Source organism: Caloenas nicobarica, chromosome 2 (genome assembly GCF_036013445.1).
Source record: "Caloenas nicobarica isolate bCalNic1 chromosome 2, bCalNic1.hap1, whole genome shotgun sequence".
Taxonomy (NCBI): Eukaryota; Metazoa; Chordata; class Aves; order Columbiformes; family Columbidae; genus Caloenas; species Caloenas nicobarica.
Genome location: NC_088246.1, coordinates 165547228 through 165575110, shown reverse-complemented (window position 1 = coordinate 165575110; position 27883 = coordinate 165547228). Strand labels below are relative to the sequence as shown.

Here is a 27883-nt window from a genome sequence, read left to right as displayed (position 1 = left end):
CTCAACAAAAAACCCCCAAACTTCCCTTTCGGGCAAGGCATGTGTTCCACATCGCTGTGCACAGCCCCAGGGCCACACGTCTGCCTCATAACCTGCTTTCGGTGCCGCAGATCAGCACCACGCTCCCTCTCAGCCCGGCCACGAGGCCTCCGGCCGCACTCGCCGTCCCTATTTCTGCACTAAGGGAAGGGTCAGGAGGGGTAAAACCGCGAGGTCCACACTGCGGTATTGGGACAGACATGGTGTGAACACCCCAGGAAGGCCCAGCGGGGTCCGTTCTGGGCTCTGACCCACATTTGGGCGCCTGGGTCCCCGTGCAGGTCCTCAAAGCCCCCGCGCACGCTGCACCCTGGCCATACCCGAGATACTTTCTGAAGAGACTCCCCTTCTCCATTCCAACCACGTACAGCCCAGCTCTGAAGAAAACTGCTGTTTCACCCCTAAAAGGTGCTGCGGGACCTTGACCGGGGTGTTTCTGAGGCGAGCACAGCGTAAGGCAGGAGCACAACCAGCAAACCCTCTTCAGGGCCTGGCCCCGCTCTTCAGACGAGGCCAGAACCACGGAGACGCGGCTGATGGGACGTCAGTCCCAGGACACACACACAGATGCACACGAGCTTTCTTTGCGCCTTTATCCAAACTACAGGTACATCACAGAGATGTGTGCCCGCCCTGAAGCATTCTTTACACATGGCTAAAAAAAGGCCGGGCAGGCAGCAGGGCCGGGGCCAAGTCTCTCCCGCAGAGTTCATGCAGACAGGTCGCTGTTGTCAAACCTCTCCTGGTCGTACACCTCTGCCACCACCTTCCTGCCCGCGAACCAGCGCCCGTTCAGAGCCTGGATGGCCTTGTGAGTCTCTGACGCCATGGAGAACTCCACGAAGATCTTGACAATGATCTCGGCATCCTCCTCTTCTCCTTGCTTCTCCTGGTAGATGATGACCCTGTTTACGGCCCCAAATTTGCCGCATTCTTCTGTCACTTCTCCCTCCAGGTCGTCATCAATGTCCTTTGGATCCACCATGTTGCGAAGCACCATCACAGTGGACTGCAGAGAGAAGGCCAAGAGAAACGCATTAATGCACCCGAGAGGCACCGCGATGAGACGTGCTGAGCACCACCAGGCACGCCGCGCTAAGTCATTATGAGCGTATTCCGGGAAACCGGTGACGTCCCAAGCTCTCAGGGACAAATGAGTCAATGCAGATGCTCTTCCCAGGCCTCAGAAGCACACACAGACCTCCCTCCCTGACAGCTGTGCTGCGGCGGGAGCCGTGTGCCGGCTCCAGGGCTTGTTTTAGACACATCTTGGAAGCACAAGTGACCTGGAGACCTCTATGAATTTTTCTTGTGCTGTTCCTATCCAGTTTTCTTTTATAATACACCACCATTGTGTATTTTTTTGAAAATTTTTCCTTATCTCTAAATAAAGTAGAAGGGTTAACCAGGTCTTTTATACCTCTGACGACTGGTGGTTTACCGCATACTTTCATTACGGGGAATGACGGCAGAGTCCATCACAGCGCCTGCAACAGACCTGTTAAACAGCTTTGAGAAGGGTGCAGCTTAAGACTCTTTTTTTGACACTGCTAAACTTTTTCAAGTGAGTGTGCCAAGTGAATTGGATTCTTCGGGAATGGTACCTGTGACAGAGGAAAACCAGCTGCCAAGTCAGCAGCTCAGAGATGTATTTAAAATGATGGACCTTTTGAAGGCAAAGAACACTCCCCCGCTAACTCATTGTGTCCTCCCTTATGAAACACGTGCCAGTGTTACCCCAGTTTAGCAAACAGAAGAAACGTTGTCGATTCAGTGTCAAAGCTCAGGAAATCTGTGTGTCAGACAGGAAACTCAGTCACACACAGGAACACACCTCTGGTCATGCCCAAACAAGGAGCCTGATGAGATTCTCAATACAGCCCCTTCCAAGACCCCAAAAATCTTTTCTATGAATCTCATTACGCTTAATGTTCTGACTTTCTCCATCATTCATTCTTGTCCTCTTTCTCATTGTAACTTCCTTGAAATTGTTTTATAAACACCTCAGTTTCATTTTCTCTCTGTGACAGTGACAGAACCCAGGGAAGGGCAGAAGATGTGCCAGGGAGGGTCAGTTGGACACGAGGAAAAGGTTCTTCACCCAGAGGTGCTGGACACTGAACAGGCTCCCCAGGGAGGTGTCACGGCCCCAACCTGACAGTGTTCAAGAAGAGACTGGACACCGTCCTCAGACCCACGGGGTGACCTGTGGGGTGTCCTGTGCAGGGACAGGAGCTGGAACAGAGGATCCTGCGGGTCCCTTCCAACTCGGGACATTCTGTGATTCTGTGATCCCACAGTAAAAGGTTGTGGGGAAAAGGTGGACTCAACAGTTTGGAATAAATTGCCCCTGACCATGTGCCAGTCTCACTTCTTTAATTATAAGCCAAAAGGCCATCACAGTTTGCTTTAATGATATGAACACACGGTTTCATCAGAGACACCTCCTAGCCACGGCTCTCTGGCCTAGTGACAGGTCTGAACTCTCAGAGGAACTCGGAGAAGATCCCGAAGGCAGAACAAGCACCAGCACAAGCAGCGCACACACAGGCAGCCGCTGCAGTCCCCCGTGGGCTCTGCGGGGCACCCACACTGTGCTGCCCCCCAGGACAGCTCCAGCCCCCATACCCGTCACCAACAGCCCCGCCACGCTCACCTCCTGCTTACGGAGCAGCTTCTGCATCACCATGTGCCGGGCGCTGCTGCCAGAAATGCTCATGTGCTCCTGCTCGCTCAGCATCTCGGGCCGCTCCGACTCCTGGAACACCTCCTCCTCCTCCTTCTCCTTCTTCACCTCCACCAGGCCCAGCGCTGGGGGGCTCGCCAGGATGGGGTTCACAACCCCCACTTGCGGGATAGTGACGGGAATGGGAGGTCGGGCGGGGGTCACACCTGCAAGAGTACAAACTCTGTAGCGTAACAAACAACTGATGTTCTGACAGTTTTGGGTACACACTAGCCAGTTGTAAAGAGGATCACAGCATCTGGATCACAGAATCAGAGGCTGGTTTGTGTTGCAGGGCCCTCCCCAGCCCCCCCAGTGCCCCCGCTGCCATGAGCAGGGACATCTGCAGCAGCTCAGGTTGCTCAGAGCCCCATCCAGCCTGGCCTGGGATGTCTCCAGGGATGGTTCATCCATCACCTCTCTGGCCAACCTGGGCCAGGCTCTCACCACCCTCAGGGGCAACAATTTCTTCCTCATGTCCGACCTGAATCTCCCTCCTTTAGTTTAAAACCATCACCCCTTGTCCTGTCACAACAGGCCCTGCTCAAATGTCTGTCCCCAATGGATGGTTTTATTTGCTCTGCACCAACAATGGCCAGGAGACATAAGCAGTGACAGCACCCAGGACATGAGCACTCAATACATCACAAACTGTCCCAGAAGGGAGACAGAGCGCAGGATTTTGCATGGAGTAACAATTATCCAGATTTCACAAGCATTCCTGTCCCCACTGTATCTATTATATATCAAAATAAATTCCTGCTATGCTGCACAAACAAAAAAAAGTTCTTGACAAAGCAGGGCTTGGAGGAGGATTTCAGCTTCCAATTGTCCTTAGTTGTGACCGCAGCTATAGAGAACTGTGCTTCGTAACAGGTACACACGTGATAAAGCAAAGAGTGAACACACCTGTAATGACTCCGGGTGCTTGTGCTGCCATCACAGCCTGCGGCAACGCGCCCAAGGGCTGCGCCAGCGTCAGCGCCGGAGACACCAGCCCTGGGGTTGCCAAGGTGCCGAGAACTGCGGCTCCTGCCACTGCTTCCTGCAAGACAAAAAAACCCCAAAGTGTCAATTCTGCATCGAGAAGTCATACTATGGGTACGTTCAGCTGAGGCTCAGCTTTTTTCACACCTAAGAAATGCCAGATACATGTAGATTCTGAGGATGACAGCTCTCCGGAGCTACTGTAAAAGAAAAGCAAGCATGCCAGTCAGCCCACCGGAGAAACAGCTACAAGACACCGAGCCTTGGAGAAAAACTCTGGTGACTCAGCTGCCGCCCACCCGCTCAAGCTGTGGGGCTGATCACTGACAGACACCACGGGATCCAATACATGGTCTGAAAGACGCAGGTAATTCCAGAGCAAGATGAATCTCTGCTTGTTTCCACCTTCTACACAAATAAAGCTTTTTCCTGATGCAAAAGAATGTGACTCGTACAACGGCTGATGGGAGCTCCCATCCCACCCTCTGCTGACAGCACCAGGCTCTGGGGCTGTGACAAACCAGGGGAGGGGACTCTCGCAGCTCAAGCTTTTCCTAAGTGATCCGGTGGCAGGATAACCCTTGTCTGGTTCGAGGAACACTGCAGTGAAAAACACTATTGCGAGCACAAGGGACAGGGCAAGGGGGAGCACAATACTGCTATTTTTAAAAGCTGCACGCTTTCAGATGAGTTCAAACCAAAAATCTTCTCTTTCTAGTCTTCACCCTTTAGGTGCGGACAGCAAGACAGCACTGAAATTGGCTCAAACTCCCCGTCTTGATAACCAACATTTTCTAACCACTTCCTTTGTCTGTGCTGCCCCTGTGACATCCCTGCCTCTGCAGACTGCACCTGAGCAAAACCTCACGCACCTTTCAGTATTTTTCTACGGTTACACCAAGCCAAACTTTCCCAGTTTCTTCCTGCAGATCAGCTTTTCCAGTTCTCCCAATAACTGCAGTACCTGTCTATATCTTTTAGAATCCCAACAAACACCCTGACTCTAGATGACCAGAAGTCAAATGACATTAGAGATGAACGTGTAGTTAATTATAAAACACTCCATTAAACTACTGAAAATACGTGCCTAAAATATACCCTAGGATCCCAATTATTTTGTTGTTTTTGCTTTCTAGGCTATTATACTCACGATTTAGTTACCCAGATCCTTCTCTTCCTCGTTTTCATGGGGTTCCTATAAATCCTGACACCATGGAGCAGAAGATTCTAAGGTTTTGTTCCTTAAATGCAGTATCTTGTACTCTGCTACATGCTGCATGTATTCCTTACTCCAGTCTGCTGCGATATTCCAGTTCTCCTCCACATGAATAACATCTCTTGTCTCTGTGTTGCCAACTAATTCCATTAGTATTCTTCTCCTAATGCCTGGGAAAGGTCACTAACACTTTTATGGGAATGGAGCCGATCTGTAAGTCATTCCGCCAGCAGAGAGAAGGGTCAGCAGCCGCCAGCACAGCTCATTTCTATCTATTCTTCTCACCTGCCTACGCATCTCCAAATTCACCATAATGGTGTCGGTCTTGTCTCACAGCTTCTCACAGGTGTCTTCACCAACTCCTGAATTGTTCATGGGATGTGCTTCATTTTTTTTCTTTACGAAGTGTAACAGTATTTTCAAAGAACGTTATGTTCATCTAAGCAGGGGCATTTCCTTAAAACAGTCAAATATTTTGCATATCTCTTTCTTTTGAAAATTTTGTCCTTCCTTTAAAGCTTGTTTTGAGCCTTTCCCTACCACTGGGGTGAGCACAAAGTCCACAGACACCAGTTCTTCACGCTACCTTAAGTGCAAGTATCACGTTCGCTGTTCTTCAACCATATGGCAATAGCCCTGACATGACAGACTTATTACAAAAAAGAAAAAACAAACCTAAAGCTATTAAATGTGCATCTGCACACAACAAACTCAGTGCTTTGCACTGACCTGGGCTGCCGTAACCCCCAGGCATCGTTAGCCAGTCTGCCTTACGCTTCTGATGAAGGGCAAAACGCCCTTTACTACATTGATCATCAGCTGCCACCACTTTTAACTTCAACAGCTAAAGAAACTTTTCCTAATAGCTTTAATTCCTTCAGTTCTTTTGCAAGACTGACTTTCTATTGTCATTGCCAAGACATTAACTGTCCTGGCTGCCCAATACCTCTCTCCGTCGTTTCATTCGAGAGCAGAGACACCTCCTCCCTCCCTGGCTTGCAGGCTGATTCCAGACTGAAGCTGCAGTTCTCACTGCACATCCTGAGTTATATCGCTGACTTAAGTGTCTCTCTCCTGTCCTTCATTTATTTAGCTCCACTGATTATCTTGTGGTTTAAAAAACTGTGAAATTAAACGCCTTACAGACCATGAATGTGTTCTTATTTCCAATATGCTGTTCCATACAAGAACTACGCTGAGAGCATAAATAAGAGATTTTGCCTTCTGTAACTGTTCTTACTCTCTTTTCCCTTGTCATGTACAACTACCCACATGGCAAATCAGACAGGTTACCCACATTTGAGCCATGTCTAAATAAGGCAACAAGACTGCCGACTATCTTTGAGGTCTTTCAGAACCTTTTCTCTATGTATGGAGTTTTAAAATTTCCTCACAGTAACAAATCCTGCAGTATTTTGCAGAAACAAACAGTAAGATTTATCCATGCCTGTAACAGATCTCTACCATTTCACTGAAGTGTTAATAGTTCTGTCCCAAAGTGATTTTGATCCGAATAATTCTTGTAGCCATGCCTCAACTCCCTGAGCTGGCTGCGGGGATTCCCAGACCTGGGGACGTGCAAATCACCTGAGTTTCACATCAGTGGCAGCCCCTCCCTCTTCTGCCTTTACCTTGTGATCCAGAGAAACACTGTCCAAACCAGAGCGGTTTACCTCATTAAGCCCAGGCAGCTGCTGAGCAGCACACGTAGCCTGCACACCTCAGCAATGTGCTCGAGAGAATCCAAGAGCCCAGCGGTGCTGGAACTTGTTTCTTTCACGGGCTGTGATGACAGGGAGATTCTGCTGCCAGGCAGGCGCGATGGCCACAGACACAGGGCTTTGCTCTGACAGGTGACCCTCCCCATCAGTGCCTGCTGGCCACAGCCAGGAGCTTCTGTCACTGCAAACCAGCTACATTTGAGAACCCCCAGACTCCTGCATCGACACCTGGTGCTGCTCCATCGACACCCGGTGCTGCTCTGTCACTGCATTTCCTTGTTTCTGAGCAGCTCGAAGCCACGACAGTCGTTACAACCTCACCGCACAGGCAGAGCGTTTCCAACAGCAGAGTGGTGCTCGTGTGACTGTCACTGGTCTCACAAGCCTCCTGTCCTGCACTCCTTCGGCCCCTACTACACCATCTCCCTGCTCACTGGTTTGCCTATTCAGACACGGAATGCCCTCTCACCTTCCCCCACTATTTCTTTAACTCCATTCCAAAAATGTGGTTGTATCAGATCCTCACAAGTGTCGAGGCAAAGCTTCTGCATGTGAGGCCCTGAGAACCAAGAACGATCTAGGCCAAGGGCTTCATTCAAACTGGTGAACGCAGCTGGCTGGAGCGGTTTGCTGTTTGTTTCTAGCGGGTGACAAGCACCTTCCACGTGGCCGGGCCGCGGCACCCACGCCTCACCTACACCTCACCTGCGCGGTGATCTTGGCCGTGGCAGCAGCCGCGGCCACGGCCGCAGCAGGGGGCAGCCCGCCTGGCGTCGCCGGCGTCAGGAGCGGCATTGGAGGTGTCACGGCTTTGCCAACGCGGAGATACTGACCCCCAAGGTCAAAGAGGTTCATGGACGAAACAGCGTCTTGAGAAGACTGTGCTTTCTCATATTCTGCAGTGAAAAAGAGGAATATTTACAAACAATCCTTTTTACTCCAAACTCAGCCACTCTCTCATCACGCCATTGTGATTTGTATTTGCAAAAAACAATTGCGCAAGAGTTCCAGTGAGAAGACCCCCGGTGCTCAGCGCTCATCTCACCCCTGACCCAACCCACGAGCACTGCTGAGAACAGTCAGCGGAGCAAGATCTCTCAGCCTACATAACAGCAAGTAAAAATATCTGGCTATTAATTATACTTCTAAGTTCAGGCACAGATCTGTTCCAAATTTATTTCTATCCCATTGCTTAACACAATTCTTTCACTAGAGTATTTTAAAATAAAATAACAAACAAAAAAGGAGACGAGGATGCTCCTGACCACTCTCTCTGCCCCACAAACACCAGGCAGCTGTTTTACCGATGAAACCATAGCCTTTGTGTTTTCCTGTCGTGGGATCTCTGGCTAGCGTGCAGGATTTAATCTTCCCAAAGGCCTCAAACACGCTCTTAATGTCGTCATCCGACAGGTCCTGGTGAACAGACGCCACGTAGATGCGGTTGAAAGCCCGTGCCTCCTCCGCCAGCTGGTCTATGATGGGCTGCGCCTGACCTATGTTACTGGGTCTCCCAACCTGCAGAGAACACAAAGAGAAGCGTGAGGAGCAGCAGGACGCACCATGAGTTACAGCAGACGAGTGCTCGGCCACCTGACCACCCCTGCAAACCTCGTAACGCCTTGTAAGGCCACCGTGAGCAAAGGGCAGCAGTCGGCTCAGCTCTGGATCCAACCTGCAATGCGGGAGATTCCACAGGTACCGAGAGCCTGGACACAGTCTGCTCTCTCCTCCACTGTATTTCTCCCATTTATGTTCCCTGACCTGGCAAAGACCAACTTCCAGGAACTGAAAACAATTCTGAAAGCAAAACACGAAGCTTCTATATTCTTCTTTTGAAGGCTCCTGAAACCCCCTCAGGAATCATACACTGCAGATAGGCAGAGCATACCAGAGATACAAATACAAGTTATAAGACACTTTGCAGAAAATACTAGTTTCACCCCCAATTTAAATCCCCAAAGCTTCACCTTTGCAAGATCCCCTCTTACTGCCTCAAAAAGCACAGCCACAATCCTTTGTTCCTTTCTGTGTGTGCTGATGCCTCCTTTACGTACGGCAAGGGCGGGCCTCTACTGCAGTCCCTCGCACTATTGACAGGTGCGACTAAAGTCCGATGCTACTCATCTACCATCCACGCAAGTACAATTTAAGAAGGTGTTAAAATATCAAGAATCATCTTTGTTTTGTCCTTGAGAGACGTCCATTCTGTGTGTGGGCAGACAAACCGAGCTAGCCTACCAGAGCAAGTTCTGAGGTTTTACTAGTGTGCTGCGGGCTTCTCCTCAGAACGGGACCCAACACCATCACATACTTAATGGGCTGAACATCAAGGTCTATCAGGGGATAGACGTGTTAGGTTCCACGCTACAGTGCTTGGGAAACATTTCTAGGCATAAAATCATTATTTGCAGTAAAGAGAACTAAGGCTTTTCAGAGCATGCCAGGTACTCACCTTTATATTTCTCCCCCCCAGCATGACAGAATTCATCTGCTCCAGGGCGAGCTGCGCAGCCTCAGGCACCTCATATTCCACAAATGCAAACCCCTAGGACAGAAAGATACGCTTGTTGAATCGTACCAGCTGCATCGTCTCGAATCTAGGGCCAAGCTCACGCAGCCAAGACTTCCCACGTACCAGACTCCTACTGCTGTGGCCTGAGAAGATGCTTCCTTAAATCAGCTTTTTATTGAAGCAGAAAATTGCATGCAGAAGCACTGACACAGGCTGCCTGCTCTTCTACTTAGAGGCCTAACAGCAAAAGGCCACAGCGGACAGGACTGATGGCTGTTTGGCACAGCACCCCCAGGCACAGCTGGCTCCGGCTAGAGGATCCTGCCAAACTGAGCAGAGCAGGCAGCTACAGATATTTAACTCAACGTGCTAAGGGCTCCCTCTTCTGCTGGTTTTGTTCAGAAAGGCCCTGGAGAGAAGAACAAACACATCCCTCCAGGGCTGTTCACCAACCTTGTGTTTCATGGTAACAGAGTCCCAGGACATGTCAATGCTTTTGATAGGTCCAAAGGGGGCAAAGGCCTGGCGGATGGTGTCTTCTCCCAGCTCGTAGTATATGGAGCCCACGTACACACGGCACATGATGGCCAGGGCGCGCTGCCTCTGAGCTGCCATCTGTATCGGAAAGAAGAACTGACTGGTTAGCTGGGGTGGCCGCGGCCGCCAGCACCTCTGTCCCTTCCTCCTTCCCTCCCCGGAGCAGGTGGCTCCGCGCTGGGCTGCAGCACAGCCTGCCACGCGCAGTCATTCAGAAGTATTTTCCTGCTCTGTGCACTGCTGGAGCGGACAAGCGGTACAGCTCCCTCCCGGGGCAGTCACATCTCTGACAGGGCTCGGGAGCCTTAACTCCCACCCGCTGTAAGGCCTGACCCTCCCCAGCCTGGTCGCATCTCCAGCAACGCTTGCAGGAGGAGGAAATCACTTCGTTCTAGGGCAGTTCCCCTCCAGGCAGCACAGCTCTCCGTTCTGACACTATCAGCAATCCCTCCCTTCCCTCCCACAAGGGACAGCAAGAGATCCAGCACCGGTCACTCCCTCCCACCCCCATCCTCCCAGGCACAGGATCTGGAATTGGGAACCTCCACCCCACCACCCCGAGCATCACACACCTCCCCCCAGGCAATGTGATCCAGTACTGGGCACCACTTCCACTGCACTGCCCAAAAACAAAGCAAAAAAACCCTCAAATGGTTAAATGGAACCTGGGAAGTGTGTGGTGCCAGTACTTATCACGCCCGGGTTAGTGGCTCACAGCGGTGCAGCCCCCAAGACTCCACCCTTAGCAGTTTGGGTGCAGAGGTCTCTGTGCTATTTTCTCCTAGGTACGACTGAGAACCTGTCTGCAAGACAAACCCAGAAATTTCTTACAGCAGGTATCCAAAAAAGCAGTATATCCTTTGATTATTTTTCACCCTCATTGCAATTCTAGAATGACTACTACTAACGAACACTGTTCTAGGAAGACGCTGCCTACAAAAAGCGACCGGTTTGGCCAGCGGATCCCAGCAGCGCGTCTTGGGACCAGGGCAGAAATTGGGTCTCTGCAGAGGCAGCTCCCTACGACCAGCAAGACTGAATTGTAGTGCGTTGGAGATGTGCATGGGGCTTCCCTCCTGCTCTGCCTGGAACAGATGGAGCAAATGCTGAGCAGTACGGGCTGTTGCTGAGCAGGCACAGCAGCGATACGCTCCGGGCCTCTCCTGCCAGCAGCTCAGTGCCTGGCACCGAGGCAGGGACTCCGAACAACCCCCTTAAAGGGTCTGTAATTGGGCCTTGATGAGAGGCCACCCTTCAGAACGGCCTAACGAGCACAGCGAGCTCTGAGCGTCTGGGGATGCTGCAACTAGAAGGGACAGCGTTTGATCTGGGACAGTCACAGGAGCACAGACATAAACTGTACCTGAACAAACCCTGCTCCCTCTTAGTACCTGTGCACGATTGACACTGCCCATAGGAGGAAACAAACAGTAAAGGTTCAACTCCTATTATTCATACAGCAGGGATACTATAAACAGGAATGGTTCTCACCCCGTGCTGCTGCTCCTCAAGTGACATTAAGCTCGCCTCTTGACTGGGTTTAAGTATTTCAGTTAAAAACAAGCCGTTTCTCACTTTACTCTGCAATGCTGTGACTAGGAGGACTATGGCACGTGTACACGCAGGACAGCGGATGGGTTGTCTCCCAGGTTCTCCAACACTCTCCCAGCTTTGGTGCAGGAAAGCCAGTGATCAGCGGCCCCTGGGCCTGTGCAGCGTGTCCATGTCTGGGTTCAGAGCCATCACCATTCTAACCCCACGTGTCCAAGGGAAGTGCCTCACCTAGTTTTACTAGGGGTGTTTCTTGACAAGACACTGCAGCCTTGCAGAGGCATTTTTCACCTTCTAACAGGCCTATGGATAGAGAGAGGACATTCTCCTCAGTTACCAATGCAGCACGTGCAAGAAAAATGGCATTTGTCCTCTCCCGTGGTAGCAACCTTCGCAGGAGGAAATCCACATCATGCCCTGCTGCAGGAATCCTAACAAATGCAGTGGAGTCATGAGGACTTTGTTACATCAGCAACACATTGGAAATGTGGATCTACAAAAGGCAGAGCTTGGATGGACCAGGATGGATCACTGACAGGAACCAGTGACACCCAGTTAGGGGAATGACGCAACGCGCACTTGTGAACCGGACACACGACAGCGTCAGAACCTCCTGACCAGAAATCTCCTTGTCACTGGCTGCACTAAGCAGCTTTTACTGGCCACTGGCCCTCCTTCTCCAGCCAAGAAATGGAGGTGAACGTATCTGCAGCCTTTGTAAAGCAGCAGCTAGCAGGTGTATCTATCAAATGCTGTTAGATGCTTGTGAAGGTCACTTTAAGGACAAGCCCAAACATCATCTTGGCGTGCTCTTTTAAACAAAAACAGCGCCACTAGCTTCAATTTTAATACAATGCCGGGGAATTGTGCTCATCTTGCTGAAGTGACATGGAAATATCGTGCTGCAGCACTCGGAGGATTAAGCAGACAGGAAGCTTTAATCTCGGGCACTGAGTTACTGCAATAGGAAGTCCAGGCTGCGCTTCCTTCGTGTAGGAACTGATGAAACTTGTAAACAGGAAAAAGTGGGTCTGTTTGCATTTTCTACATTCCCGGCAGGCTGTGGGATCAAGCATCTGCTGAGGACAGAGGATCCTAACGGCACTGAACGGCTCAGCAGGCTCCTGCTTCTGGTTCTGTCCCACCAGCGGAGTCTGACTCCCCAGAGAGGGAGGAATGTCTTGCGAAAAGGATCCACAATACTGACTACACCCAGTAATGAGAAATTAAACATTTCCTGTTACATTATCATGGCACGCTTTTCATCTGTTGCCCAGCTGCAAATAACTTTTAAGCAAAACTGATGGAGTTATGCTATCAGGTTAGTATCTCCATTAATTGGTAAGTATTTTGAACATGAAGGCTCAGAAACCAGCTATGCCAAATTCACATCAAGATGTACGCTGCTATTCCATTCCAAACTTACATACTCCCACAACATTTATTTTCGCTTCCCTGCTGTGGCAGGAGGGAAAACAGGTGATTTTAGTGCCTCTTTCATTTTGGAGTACAAGCCTCTGGTTGCATTTTACACCAAGCAGAAATATTATATTCCAGCAAGATGCAAAAATATTTACAAATGAACCTTTGCATGCAGAGTGGAGCTTATAGGACACTTTCTGCAGTGGCCATTGTCTAATATGTCGAGGAAAAAGGAGGGGATTGATAATCCCAGGCAATTAAGTTCTTTGGAGCGTCTGATTAGAAATTCCAGCACTAAAGGACTGTACAGGTTCTCTGGATAGTCCTGCGGTTTGGTTATTTCCATCCTGCTTTTGCTTTACTTGAAACATGCCATGTTCACCTAGTCTGGAAACACGCACAGTAAAGAGCGGTCTTACACCTGGGCTACGACACGTCTGCAAACCTGCGGCGCCCCAGTGCTCCCCAGCACCTCAGCTGCCAGGGCTCCGGTGCTGAGAGGTGCTTTCAGAAGAAATCGCCCATTTGTGAGTTACCTTGGCAGTCAGTTTTAGGTCAGGACCTCAGAACTGTAGCATCCCTAGAAATGCAGCTCCCACAATTTCACGGGTGTGTTCAGAACTGTTGGAAAACTAAAGCTTTCTTTGCCAACTGCCTCCGGGACCCCGACTGCCAGTGTCCCAGCAGACTGCACCCAGCCTGGGGTCTTCCTCTGGGGAGTTTACACTTTGCCTCTGCTTGTTGTGCTTGTCCATAACAGGTGGGGATGTGGGAGGGTTGTGCTGGGTTGAATTAAAACCATTGTATTACCACTACATACTTCCCCACTCTAGGCCCTGACTAAGTGCCCGAGAAGAAGTGAATATGTCTATTGACCGATTGTAAAGGTGAGAGAGGATCTCCAAAGCCCATTGTCACTGCTGCCATCTGAAAGACAGTAAAGACAGAGTTCAGTCTGTTGGAGCTGAGCATACTACGGCTGTTTGTACAAACTCAAGCAGAGCGGCGGCACAGGGAACCTGCGGGAGAGGCCTCTCCTTCCTTGCCCCTCACTGCCTGGTCCCAAGGACTGTCCAGCGCGGGGACTCTGCAGATTCCAGTCCCACCAGCGCAGGGTGGGCTTGTGCTGCTGCCACTGCCTCGGGAAGGAGGGTCTTCTCCCAGGGGGACTCAAGGCAATAGTAACCTCTGCAACCACTGTCCTTGATTCACCCCCAGCGTTTAAAAAGGAGCCCCTCAGCTAGGTCAGGCACTCAGAAACAGGCACAGCCCTGACGGCCAGAGCTGCCTCACACAGCAGGCACCCCCACAGTGATTCTTCATTAAAAAATCCAGCATCCCAAAGCCAGTATTTTGGGCTTCCTAACTTTGAGTCGGGGGCAGTGATGTGTTCGAGACACCTCTGAAGGAAGGCAGCTGTAAATTCCAGCTAAGGGCTCTCCCAGTACACAGGCAGGAACAGCCAACAGAGCTTCTCTGAAATGGGGAGAGCACCTGGCGAGGGGGGACACGGGGCAGCACTGTCAGCAACACAGGGACAGGCGCCCTCCTCTCAAGGACACGAGGTGAAGGGATACTGTTCCCAGTAACCCTGGACACCACCTGGACGTCAGTCAAAACTGAAACCCGCAGCAAATTCTTTGGCTTCTGGCATTTTGAGAAGCGTTTGGCCAGCCCACAGGAGAGAAACTCCTCAAAATTGACTCTTTGAATGAGTGAGATTTAGGGGGCAATTTGCGCGGGTGAGTAAAGGGAGTTTCTTCAGTGGGCTGAAGACGGTCTGTTCCAACGTCACTGTGGAAACAAGCAGATGTACCTGGCTGCGGGCAGGCCCAGGGCTGTGCTCTGGTTCTGAGTGCACAAAGAACTCCACCCTGCGGGGGAGAGCACGAGACAGAAGGAGCATCTCAGGGGGTCTCTCACCTGAAGGTTGGTGAGCTGCTGCTGCTGGTGGGCGATGGTTTGCTTCACCAGCACGCTCTTGATGCTCTGCTCCATCGCATACTTCTTTGCCTAGAAAGAAATACAGACTGTAGTCATAAGACAATACCAGAAAGGAGGGAACGATGTTTGATCTCACACCGCAGCTCCCCAGATGCACACAACTGGCTGCCAGTGGAACTTTTCGGCGCTCCAGCCCTAAGCACTAAGGCCAACAGCTCACTAACGTCTGGTCTGCACCTCGGAGTCATGGGCGCTGAAATACAGGGTAAGGCTTGAGCAGAGGATGGGGTGGACTTGTCTGTGCAGGCACAGGGCCAGGGAAGCAGCATGCACTGGACACTGAGCGTCTCCCTCTTCCGCCCTCTGCCCCGGGGACCCCCCACAGCACCTTACCTGCTGGGCCAAGGGCAGGACTCAGAGCTCCTTCAAGTCCTCTCCGCTCAGAGAACAGCTGGACAGAGAGTTTCTAGAGAAGGGAAGGGTCTCCACATCCCCACAGCCAGTCTCTCGACTGGGCACGGCCCCTCTCTGCTCTTAGCGCGTCTGGCCTGTTCTAGCTGGAAGGACCCACTGCTCTTGCTCACTAAAACGCGCCAGCTCTCCTGTGGTTCCTAGCCTGCAGACACAAGACTGATTTGTCTGTTTCTTTCAGTCTTCTACAAATTTGACAAAGCCTGAGCTTTACACCCAGTGGTGCTGACGTGGAGGCTCTTGCCAAGGGAAACCAAACCCCCACGTGTGTGCCTGTTTGCAGGGGACGGTACGAACACACTCAGCCAACCCCTCGGGCACCTGCTCTCCATGGCTGTACGTGTTTGGGAGGTGCCAGGGAACGGGAGGCTCTAAACCGTGGATTTGAGACGTGTGCTTCGGAAACCTGGAAACGGACAAGGGGATTCACATCTGTCAGCTACGGAGAAGCCAGAGGAAACGAGGCCGTTTCGCACTGTGAGCCGAACAACACACACACAAGCAGCTTCGACATGACGGGAACATTCACACAAAGGCTGCCTAGAGGAGACTCCACTTGCCTCGCCAGGGCACACAGGACACCTGGCCCACAGCTCCCCACACCCTGCTTTTGGTTTCTTTCCCCCTTTTCCCAGCTCTGCTCTCCTCTCAGTAAGCATCAGGAAAGTGGGCAGAAGTCAGCAGTTATCTTCCCACCCCCTGCATGAAACAGGACCAACCACCAGAAATCACAGCTAGACTGGAATTTTATCTAGATGAAAACAGGCTGGCTCAAAGGGATTGAAAATACTTGCTACTGGCTCTCTTTACAACAACATGGGAAAGAGCATAAGGGAAAAATAGTGATATTTCATGCTGTGTTCTTGTGTGGATAGAATAAAACACCAGCTGGAGCATCTTGGAAACGTATTCCTTGCGAGTACAGGCTGCTCCTGCAGGAACTTTGTGGCAGCTGCATATTGTCTTCCAATTACAATGTGATCTTAAGATGTTATTTACTTGTGATTTTTTTTTTAAATTAAAAACACTGTCTCCATCTCCCCACCCCAACAGCAAATTCCACTTCATGCTCCCCAAAAAGCATCTACAAATTCTAAACTAAAAAAAGTAGCTGTTGTGCACAAACGCGACAGTGTGAATCCACACACAGCGTGGCCATTGCCCGTACATGTTCTTGGTAGGTGAGCTCCCTTTTACAACAGCGAAAGGTCCTCATTTAAAAAATAAACAAACAAAAAACCCCAAACAAACAAAAAACTCCAAACAAACAAAAAACTCCAAACAAACAAGAGTGTTAGGAAGCAAATTCAGGTCAAGTTTACTCACTTTCTGGAGAGCTTCCTGCTGCTCTGGTGTAAGGGGAGGGAGCCCCAGCTTAGCTGCTGTGCTTTGTCCATTTTCCATCTTAATGGACTCTGTACCCTGAAAAACAGAAAATACTCTTGAAAAAAACATTCTCACAAAAGTTACATACTTGTTCATTCCCAGAAACTCAAAGCACTTCATGTCAGAATGTCACAAAGTCTCCCCAAACCTACTAGTAATTAATGAAAACCTGTTAATGTTCTAGCCACTCCCAATGGGAGAGCTGTCCCATCAACCGATGAACATGGTGGATACCTAAGGAGTTCCCTAACCAGCAGATTTTCAGCTAAAAGAAATCAAAATAACCCCTCATCTTCACTCACATCTCCATCCTACCTCCCAACTCTCAAATGTACCCCTCTATTTCCCCTGCCAACTCCCCCTGTGCTGCTTTGCCACTCTCGGTTTCTGAAGTTCTCTTTTAAAATCTCTGAAACGTTTCCAAAGCTCACACAGGGCTCCAGGTGCCGGTGACAAGCAGCACTGTTCTCATGCTCTGCCCAGGCCAGTCCCAAACCCAGCAGCACAACAGGGCTGGAAAGCAGCTGCTGGGCACTCAACTGACTCGGTGACTCGACACACGCGTGGCCACCAAACACTGCTGCTCTCGGGGGTTTAGTTCTGCTGGGATTGAACTGACTCGGTGACTCGACACACATGTGGCCACCAAACGCTGCTCCTCTCGGGGGTTTAGTTCTGCTGGGACTGAACTGACTCGGTGACTCGACACACGCGTGGCCACCAAACGCTGCTCCTCTCGGGGGTTTAGTTCTGCTGGGACTGAACTGACTCGGTGACTCGACACACATGTGGCCACCAAACGCTGCTCCTCTCGGGGGTTTAGTTCTGCTGGGACTGAACTGACTCGGTGACTCGACACACATGTGTGGCCAAACGCTGCTGCTCTCGGGGGTTTAGTTCTGCTGGTTTCACACTGACAGCCACTCCTGGCAAAAAACTGGGCAACTATTTGCACCATGTTAAGTAACAGTCAAAATAGGGTTCGTCATTAAAAACCTATTATCAGACGTCTCGAATTCTCCAGTTTAAGAAAAGAATACAGGTAAGCACTCTGTAGCAAGCACAGGGTAGAAAAAAGGAATAGACGCATTCCAATGGCAAAATCAAACCAGCTGTCCCAGCACGGGAATCACACCGTCACTTGGAAAAGACATAATATCAAAGTAACTGGAATTTTCGCAGAAGGAACAGTGAGAATTCCCGCAAATTTGGCTCTCATTCATTCAGAACAATCACTTGCTCATGGCACTGGTAGTACTGGCCAACAACTTCGACGTCGCTGAAACACCAATCTCCTCTTCAGAATAAAAATAATCTCACAGGTACAGCAAGACCTTACAAACATAATACCAAAATGGAGAACAGCAAACAGCTATTTTTTGGCTACACCTGAAGCCTCAGAGAGAAAAAACGTATCATTCAGAAGCAAAAGATCCTGCCACATGGCTGGACACAAACTGCATGTTTGATGCATCCTCTGGATCCTACAAGGAGGCAAAGGGAACACACAGCGGTACAGACGAGCCGCTGGTTGTCACCGGGACAGCACAGACCTGTCTGCACACAGTGGTACAGACGAGCCGCTGGTTGTCACCGGGACAGCACAGATCTGTCGGGTGCTCGGTGACAGCAGAGCTTCGGGTGACAGTACACACAGCGGGACAGACGAGCTGCCCCGCTCAGCGGGACAGCACAGACCCGTCGGACACTCAGATCCACCCGCCGCACGCCTGAGCTCCAGGGATCGCCAGCCCAGGTCCTGCGCTGCGGTAACAGACCAGTCGCCCACCTCCTCCGGAGTCACAACTTCCCTGACAATCCGGTTTTTAACTTATGGTATTTTCATTTTTTTTTCTATATATTGATACATAGGATGTTCTGTTTGTGACAGGGAGGAAAAGCACAAAATAGTTAAGATGCTTTAACCACATTAACTCTTTCCACGGTAAATGACAGATAACACCCAAGTATACATGAAGCCCCAGCACACTCACAGAACTTTCCAAGTTCAAGCAATAAAAAGCAGCACAGGGTATAAAGCAGGGTCACATTCCTTTTCAGCAGATAAACCTTCATTAGCGCATGCAGGAAAAGGCTATTTTACGACCTGTCACAGCACACACATGATCAGTTTATTTTCCCCACCACACACACGTTACTTTATATGTTCCAACATATTAAACACAACATTTGCCATCACATTGCCCAGTCATTCATTTTGAGATCCTCTGGGAATTCATTTACCTAAAGGACAGTGACTATTGGGCTAGAAGCACCTTCCCATGAGCTAAACTGTTCCTATTCCCGACAGAATCTCACCCATTTCTTGTGAGGGTGCAGAGCAGGGCTGGTGAGACCGATTCACACATTTAATTTTCCATTTTCCTGCAGAACTGAAGTGTAAGCACAGCACGATGGTCCCGTTGTTGGAAGCACCCACCCCACACCTCACCGCAGATGTGGAACAGCCTTCGCTGTTCACGCAGGTTCTGCCTGTACCGTCCAAACACAGAACTCCTTTCTTCTCTCAACTCAGTGCTCACCACCAACCACTTAAAATAACAAAGTGGACATATATCCTAACCTGTTTGGTAGTGGACATATATTAGGCTGAACAGACTCACATCTGTGAATGGCTGGTTTTAGTACAAAAACTACAATGGGGAAAGCCTAAGTTAACAGCAGAAACCAAGATTTTATGCATTTCCTTCAGCAGCTGCAAAGTGGGAGCTCACCCACCTTGAGGTAAGAAAGCTGCGGGAGGAGCTGGCTGATGTTCAGAGAGATGTGTCTTAGGTCATTCTTGCTCTATTTTATAGCAACAATTGAGACTTCTGCGTTTGTGCACTCTCGAATTCGCCCTAAGGGGTTTGCAAACATTTTCTAGCATCACTGAGCATAGAGCAGATGCAAAATAAACCCTCCTAACAACATAAAAACATATTCTACAAGTGTCAGAATACAGCGTTCTAGAGTTGCAGTTACTTCACTGGTCCCTTCGGACGGAAGTTCATCACTACACTGAGTCTCACGCAAGGGCTAAGGGGAACAGAAGTGCACCGAAAGAAATCTGACACAGGAACGAGGACCATTTCACAGCCGCAAACTGGGAAACTCCAGCGCACACCACTGATCAAACCATACTATTACATAGTCCACATGCAAACTGAAAACACACGTCACAAATGATACAGCGATGGTGATCTGTTTGGTACAGGAAGGCTACATCATCTCCAAGGTGCATTTTGATCGTGGAACATTCAAGAAAATAATTTTAAAAATATTCATTCTTGCTCTTAACCAACTGGCTAAACAAACGTTTTTCACCCAGCTCTCCTGGCCCCCTTCCCATCTGTTCACATCTAACGTATATGGTATCGTACAGTCAAGTCCTGAGACTGCCTTAGTTTTCTGCAGACAATTTTAAAAGCCCACACCTATTTCTGCTGCTGTTTCCATTTCCTCTCAGCTTTTAAAAATTGGATTATTGCAATTTAGGAGCTATGAGACTTGGGAGAAGAAAAACATAGTAGAAGGGCTACCAAATTTACCCATTCCCAATAAAAAAGCTGCTCCATTGATTATAAGCAGTTATGATTGTTAAAGACAATTGCATATCTACATTTAATGTAATTTAGACATTTGAGGTCATTAAATGGCATAGCTTCTGAAAACTGGTTGATAACATCCCATCTCCAGCATGGAGGGTAAAACAGCCCTGAGGATGCCGCAGTGACCTGGAGTGACACGGAGCACCGGGAAGGCAGTGCAGGCACTGCTGGTCCCCAGCTCTTTGCCACCACATCCTCTGGAAAGAAATCCAAGATCCAGGTGTTTGCTGATCGATGGCACAGCTGGAACAAGTTATCACCACGAGCCCTGGAACAGCAAGAGTTCCTGTGGGGCAGACTGCCGCCCTGCTGCTGCAGATCGTGTGAAATAAATAATGCCCATCGCCATCACCACTCAGATAACGGAGACTGTCCTGGCACTGCCAAGAAAAGGCTCAGCACAATTCACTGGAGTCCGCTGGGCAGATGGACCAGGACCCAGTGCTTTACACACCGCGAAACCTGCCTTATTTAAACACACTGTAATACTGAGGAGAGAGCAAGAAACAACAGACGCAGCAGAATAGGAGCTTCTTGAAAAGAGAAATAAATGGAAACTGTATACCTGTTGCTATGAGCATTGCTTCTGAGCGGTGCTTGGCCCTTTAGGGTGGTTTGAACTCCAAGAGTTCAGGCACATTCCTTGGAAATTTATTACAGGGCTGAGAATTTCTCTGAAGTATAAACACACACAAGAGAAAGAAAAACACAGAATCTTGTTTATTTTAGGAACCATAACAAGCAAACAACACCAAGATTCAATAAGACGGGGTGGAAAAGGCTGATGCGGCACCTGGCCGTACACTCAGTTTAATTCTTGCTCTACCACCTGCATCAGCACTTGGGACCTGTGTTGTCTGAGCATTGTCGTTCTACAAGACCCCACCGCACCATAAAGCTGGAAGAAGCATCATGAGTGCTCAAGGGCAAGCGTTTTACTTGCACAATAGGTTATTTTTCAGAAAATAAATACATTTAAGTGCTTTCCCCTCTTCACTATCTAAATTTTCATGGGTTCAGCTGTAAAGTCTGTAACTTTGTAAGTCATTCTGTGCTACTATTCCTGAATTTCTTTAGCAACTACTCTTTTCCATCCCATATAGAACACTTTTTTTCAACTGGAACAGCAGTGCTAGTGAGTTATTTCTTCGGTTACTGCTGGCCTGTGCTACTCATGTACTGCCAGAAATCCAGAGCGTGGGGCATGTCCGAGCTTCCTCCACCATCCTACCAGATGTGTTCTATAGAGAATGGGCAGGGATTAAAACTTCCAAACCATGTCATTTCGGTAGCATCTCATGACCAAACCATTGACATGACTGCATACTTGGCCAGTAACATCTCTCCTACTTAAGTAAAAAATTTCACTAATGTCGTCCAGTAGCGCAACAGTTCTTCCAGAGCACCAAATTGTATGCAAATCCAACATCAAAAAACATAAAAAGTCTTAAACACCCACACACAAGTGACCTGTGTACCCTTGAAACAACTCGTGACACATTTTCACTGCACTTGACAGAAGCCCTCACTGCCAAGTGAGGAACAACAAAGCCTTGGAGCTGTTCCCCCTATCCGCAGCATGTCAGCGTTTACCTGTCGTGGGACCCAGAGATCACCTGCCTCTCATCAGCCAGCTCCCAAAGAGAACTACTGGTCCTGACAACCTAAATACAGTGCTAAAATAACCAACATGCACGGGATTCTTTCTCTTGATTACAGACTGGAAAGTAAGACACAAGGAAACATGTTCCTCCCAAAAGGGATCACCACTTTCCCTGACCATCATCTCACCTGACAAACCCTCCAGCTTTCCCTTCTGCATTTAGTGCAGCTCTAACAACGCAGTAAGTGCAGCTGCAGAGAATTCCCGTGTTCCCATAAACCACACGTTCTATCCATCACTTGTTCTTAGCAGAAGATACTGCTCTCTTGCTCTTATTTGACACTTTCAGGCTCCAAAATGACTTTTGCAAATGTAAAATATGACTGAAACTCTTGAGATTCCCAACACTGTTTATGTCATAAGTAAAAAAAATTTGCTGCCAATAAAAAGCTGATGAAATGCAAGGAGGATAAATGCTCCATCCCACACCTGGGACGGACTAACCCCTACAGTACAGCTGTGTATTGCTGCTGCGCCTCTGACCCACACCGGCTACTGCACAAAACAGCTAAATGAACTTAATTTGGATTGTTAACACTTGCTGTCACCAACTCAGCTGTGATTTTAAGAATGTAAAAAGCAAGAGAGGCAAGCAGTTGCACGTGAGTATATTATGTGATGGCAAAAATGGCCAATAATACTACTGGATGCAAAGAAATAAAACTGCAGTGTTTTTATCCTTACAAATTGAACTGGTGAGACAAATAGAGACATACTGTATCCACTTCTGGTGTGTGTGTGTACATATATATATATATATACACACACACACACACACACACACATTACAGAGCTGACCCTAGGCAGCACCGCAGTGCCACAGCAGAGCTGACCGGGGACGGCACCGCAGTGCTGCAGCAGAGCTGACCCAGGACGGCAGTGCCACAGCAGGGCTGACCCGGGACGGCACCGCAGTGCCGCAGCAGAGCTGACCCGGGACGGCACCGCGGTGCTGCAGCAGAGCTGACCCGGGACGGCACCGCAGTGCCGCAGCAGAGCTGACCCGGGACGGCACCGCAGTGCTGCAGCAGAGCTGACCCGGGACGGCAGTGCCACGGCAGGGCTGACCCGGGACAGCACCGCAGTGCCGCAGCAGAGCTGACCCGGGACGGCACCGCGGTGCTGCAGCAGAGCTGACCCGGGACGGCACCGCGGTGCTGCAGCAGAGCTGACCCGGGACAGCACCGCAGTGTCACAGCAGTGGTGTTCTGGTGACAACACACAGCAGTACAAACCTGTTACTGCAACCAACAGCACTTGGCAGCAAGTGAAATTATAGTTGCAGAACTACTTCAGTATAAAGTCTAATTCTACCCAAATCCAAACGAGAAACAGGAATGCTTATTCTCAGTAGCAGGAGGACTAGAAGGACCAGCTAGGTAAAGAAGTGATGATTCCCATCTTACACTAATCAAACTGCATGACTCTCATATAAGGTGCATTCAATAAATGTTCACTGATGGGCTCAATGTAAGGTGATTTATGACATCTGATAAGCATACGTTACACTTGAAAAGCAACTAACATTTTGGAATTCTGACTTATAATTTACAGGACCCAATTCAGCCTCCTTACAAGGTGCACTCCTTTTGATCAACAAAATGGGTTCAAGCTGGAACACAAGAGGTTCCACTTAAATTTGAGAAGAAATTTCTTCTCGGTGAGGGTGACGGAACACTGGAACAGGCTGCCCAGGGAGGTTGTGGAGTCGTCTTCTCTGGAGATATTCAAAACCTGGCTAGACGCCTTCCTGTGTAACCTCACCTAAGTGTTCCTGCTCTGGCAGGGGGATTGGACTAGATGATCTTTTGAGGTCCCTTCCAAGCCCTAACATTCTGTGATTCTGTGAAAAGCCCTCTGCTCTCTATTTTAATTATTTTTCCCATTTAGCTGTTTCCACTAGAACAGCAGAGCCTGTACTGCAAAGCTCCTTTGAGAAAGTCTGCTGAAAGCAAAATCTGAGTCTAGCAAATTCCAGAACTGAGTTGCTCTTAATTGAGGTTACTCTGTCCTTGATTCTCAAGCTTTCCTGGCCAGCCTTCGTGATTTAAATTGTCCCAGGACAAAGTTAATCTCGCAGCTGTTCTGACAAGACAGCAGAAGTGCTGGACTTTATTTAGGCCAATTTCCTGGTCACATCACAGAGCAGCCAATTTCCTCCCAGCATGGAAAGGAGATTTAAAACAGACAGAGGCACTTGTGTTGGACTTGCAAAGAAAGAAGCCAGGGATCACGCAAAAGGTGCTGTGGGGACATTTGAATCAGGTCTTCATTTTAAGGACTGTTAACACTAAGATCATCTGTCAGTTTTTCAAGCATAGCAAGGTAAAACACACAGAGGCAAAAACGTTGATGAATTAACACACGATATTGGATGGTCAGATTCACCTTATTTCCAGCAAGATGAGAACTCACTTAGAGAACACACAGTTTATGAAAGATCCTACTTTAAAAAAGTGGTTTAGCTCATTGGGTGAAGCTAGCAAGAATGAATACCCTACTTAAGATGTTTAACAGTCCTGAAGTTTAAAATAAATATCTTCCAGTCGTACTACAGAGGCCCATATGGAACAAAACCGTGGAATACTCAGTCAGGCTGAACTCCTGTTCCTGGAAGGCCGTCTCACACTGTGTGATTTGTTAGTCTTGCTGAGGTACCATCTGCTCTAGGAGCAAGAAAAATTTTTAAAAGTCACTTCCTTCCATCTCGAGGCTTGTATTCCAACATGATCTTTTACCTAACTAATCCTTTCAATTTTCATCACTCCCGATATCTACTGCCTCTTGTCAGAACATGCTGGAAGCAGCAGATGTACCCACAGAGATGCAGTTTACATCAGCTATTCTGAATTCTTCTGTAGCCAAACCCAGCACATTCCAAACATGCATCTTGCTCCTCGCCTCCTGTACCTGCTCGCAGGACCTGCAGGCTGCCTTGGTCACAGGACTGCTCCTGCAGCTCCCTGTGCTCCCCATGTCCCCCCACGGCTCCCTGTGCCCCCCCCCCCAGCTTCCCATGCCCCCCCAACAGCTCCCTGTGCTCCCCCCACAGCTCCCTGTGCTCCCCCCACAGCCATCACTGCTCCTGCAGCTCCCTATGCTCCCCCACAGCTCCCTGTGCGCCCCCCCACAAGGTCCCCATGCTCCCCCACAGCCATCACTGCTCCTGCAGCTCCCTGTGCCCCCCATGTCCCCCCACGGCTCCCTGTCCCAGCCCCAGCTCCCTGTGCTCCCCCCCAGCCATCACTGCTCCTGCAGATCCCTGTGCCCCCCCACAGCCATCACTGCTCCTGCAGATCCCTGTGCCCCCACAACAGCCATCACTGCTCCTGCAGCTCCCCGTGCCCCCCCCAGCCATCACTGCTCCTGCAGCATCCCGTGCCCCCCCCAGCCATCACTGCTCCTGCAGATTCCTGTGCTCCCCCACAGCCATCGCTGCTCCTGCAGATCCCTGTGCCCCCACAACAGCCATCACTGCTCCTGCAGATCCCTGTGCTCCCCCACAGCCATCGCTGCTCCTGCAGATCCCTGTGCCCCCCCAACAACCATCACTGCTCCTGCAGATCCCTGTGCCCCCCCAACAGCCATCACTGCTCCTGCAGATCCCTGTGCCCCCACAACAGCCATCACTGCTCCTGCAGCTCCCTGTGCCCCCACAACAGCCATCACTGCTCCTGCAGCTCCCTGTGCCCCCAAAACAGCCATCGCTGCTCCTGCAGCTTCCTCTCACAGCTCCCTGTGCTCCCCCACAGCCATCACTGCTCCTGCTGGCACAGCCATCAGCTCTGGAACCCAGTTTGCAGCTCTTGGGGCCCACAGGACTCCTGCTCCTTGCTCCAAGATCAACCACAGGTTCATCAAACTTGCAGGGACTCGGTGCAACGCTTCATCCGTAACAGGATTGTAACTCTGGGAACAGGAACGTCCGCTTTACCCTGACAGTGTAAGCCAACAGGTTTAAGCTTGAATGCCTGGTATGTGAACTCAGTCAAACAAAAACCACCTCCGTACACTTATTGTGCTCTGCTCAGCTCTTAATACTCAATACCAATGCCGAATTTGTAGAAAAGTAACCAAATAGTTTGTTTTAGTGTTGATTAAATTTGTAATAGCTCGTATACATATCCAAACAGAAACTCTGAAGGTCTGTGTTGTTCTGTCTATATTCTAAGGTCCTGATAATTTAAGGTGAGCAGACCTGCAGCTCTGAAGTCTGTTCACCTGCGCACCGTGTCATTTCACTTCGATGCAGCAAAAACGTGCAGTGCCTGGTTGCTATAAAGTTCACTAATTATTTTGGTTCTGAAATGTATGCACTGCCATTCTAAAATGTGCACATTCTGAACTATACAGTGATAGCAAAACCTACTGGCTGAAGCAGCGTGTGGTGAAATACAGGACAGGCGCTACCTCAGCTTTGAAAAAAACCAAAACCTGGTGCCCTCACATATCACAAGCAATACAACATTCCTTTGGTTTTGATCATCTTTGGAATTATATTTAAACCTCACACACTCAACACTCATTCCCAGTGTTAACTTGGCAAACCTCCTAACCTAATGAAGTCCTAATTAAGCAAAGATGAGTGGGAAACAAAGTCAGAATTATTTGTATTTGCTCCCAATTATGAGCACCAATTTCTCTGAATCCCAAAAATAAAGGAATATTGTGAAAATCAGCTCCTTCATGGTTCAAGGGAGAAAAAAAAAAGGCAGAAAACACAAAAACCATTAAGAAATATCCTGCTGTGTCACACCAATTGTCTGTCCAACCCAGTACTCCACGTGCTCCCTCCAAATATCACCAGCTGCTCCTGAGCCCGACCACCAGCACCTCCAACTGCACTGCAGGCTGCGTTCCCCGGAGGCAGGACACCTACAAGGTTTGCATTTCCATTTTACGCGATTCCACAGTAAAAAAATAAAAGGACTGCCCCGAGGAAAGCCAAACGGTGCCCTAGGGAAGGTCTTGACTTTCTTCTGGTTGAGGCTAACTCCCAACGAAAACACACGAGGCTCTGGAACGACACGGTGTTCTGCTTTCTTACATGCGCTGTGCATTCGGGAAAGCTCTAAAGAATGTTCCCAAAAACACATAGAACTCATATAAAAATCAATACTGTTGGGATCCTTTAGTGAACGCATAAAAGAAACAACGAGAAATTTTAAAATAACCGCTGGGTACCTGACCCGTTTGGTCATGGAAGGTGACAGCAGTCACGTTAACCTGGGCTGCAGGGCCCGGCAGGAGAGTTTCTGCTGGAGACTCTTTAAAGCAGCCCCAGGGCCTCCAACACTGTTTTTAAATACGTGAATTTCTGAAACCAGCGAACGAGCCCGAAGACAGAACGTGCGGACACCCCGGCACGGTGACACCCGCTTCCCGAGCCCCGCGGCTGCACAACGGACCCGCCAGTCAGCGGGGGAGCGGACACACGGGCCGGACACGCGGACAGGGACCGACCGGACCGGACACGCGGGCCGGGACCGGACACACGGACCGGGACCAACGGGACCGGACACGCGGACCGGGACCGACCGGGCCGGACACGGGGACCGGGACCGGACACACGGACCGGGACCAACCGGACCGGACACGCGGACCGGGACCGCCCCAAGCAGCCCCCGCGGCCCCGGCCCGACGCCCCGGCTGGCTCCGGCGGGGAAGGGCCCAGGGAGGAAAAGGGCCCGGGGAGGACCCGGGGAGAAGGGCCCGGGGAGGGGAAGGGCCCGGGGCGCGGCCGCCGCTGAGGGAGCAGCCGCCGCACGGCGGGTTTGCAGCGGCCCGGCCGCGGGACGAGGAGCCGCCACCCCGCACCGGGAACGCGCCGGCAGCGGCGGGGAGGCCGCCCGCGCACCACGGAGGCCGCGGAGGCCCCGCGGGAGCCGCCGCAGCCCCGCGCCCAGCGGAGCGGAGGCCCCGACCGGCGGCCGAACTCGGACCTGCCGCAGCCCCCGCTCCCCAGCGGGCCCCGCCGCCCCCGCCGCGGCCCCGGCCCGGCCGGCCCCGATCCCGCTGCCCCTCACCAGGGAGATGGTGGTTGTCGCCGCCATCTTGTCCACCCCGTCGGCAGCCGGCGCGCGGCTCTCGCGAGA

At 50.3% G+C, this 27883-nt stretch overlaps 1 protein-coding gene across 2 annotated transcripts; it reads right to left on the bottom strand.

Moving 5' to 3' along the window:
• Nucleotides 1-618: 618 nt before the first annotated feature.
• Nucleotides 619-27883, bottom strand: PUF60 (poly(U) binding splicing factor 60). 2 transcript variants are annotated; one of them, XM_065628568.1, is made up of 11 exons: nucleotides 27815-27883; nucleotides 16455-16550; nucleotides 14637-14726; nucleotides 13590-13640; nucleotides 9657-9818; nucleotides 9144-9236; nucleotides 7993-8206; nucleotides 7394-7584; nucleotides 3674-3809; nucleotides 2696-2931; nucleotides 619-1048 (listed from the first exon to the last, which is right to left on the bottom strand). In XM_065628568.1, the coding sequence occupies exons 1-11, from the start codon at nucleotides 27839-27841 to the stop codon at nucleotides 749-751; spliced, it is 1596 nt and encodes a 531-aa protein (XP_065484640.1). In that variant the 5' UTR covers nucleotides 27842-27883; the 3' UTR covers nucleotides 619-748. The 2 variants fall into 2 exon arrangements, with proteins under 2 accessions (XP_065484640.1, XP_065484641.1); XM_065628569.1 differs by lacking the exon at nucleotides 13590-13640.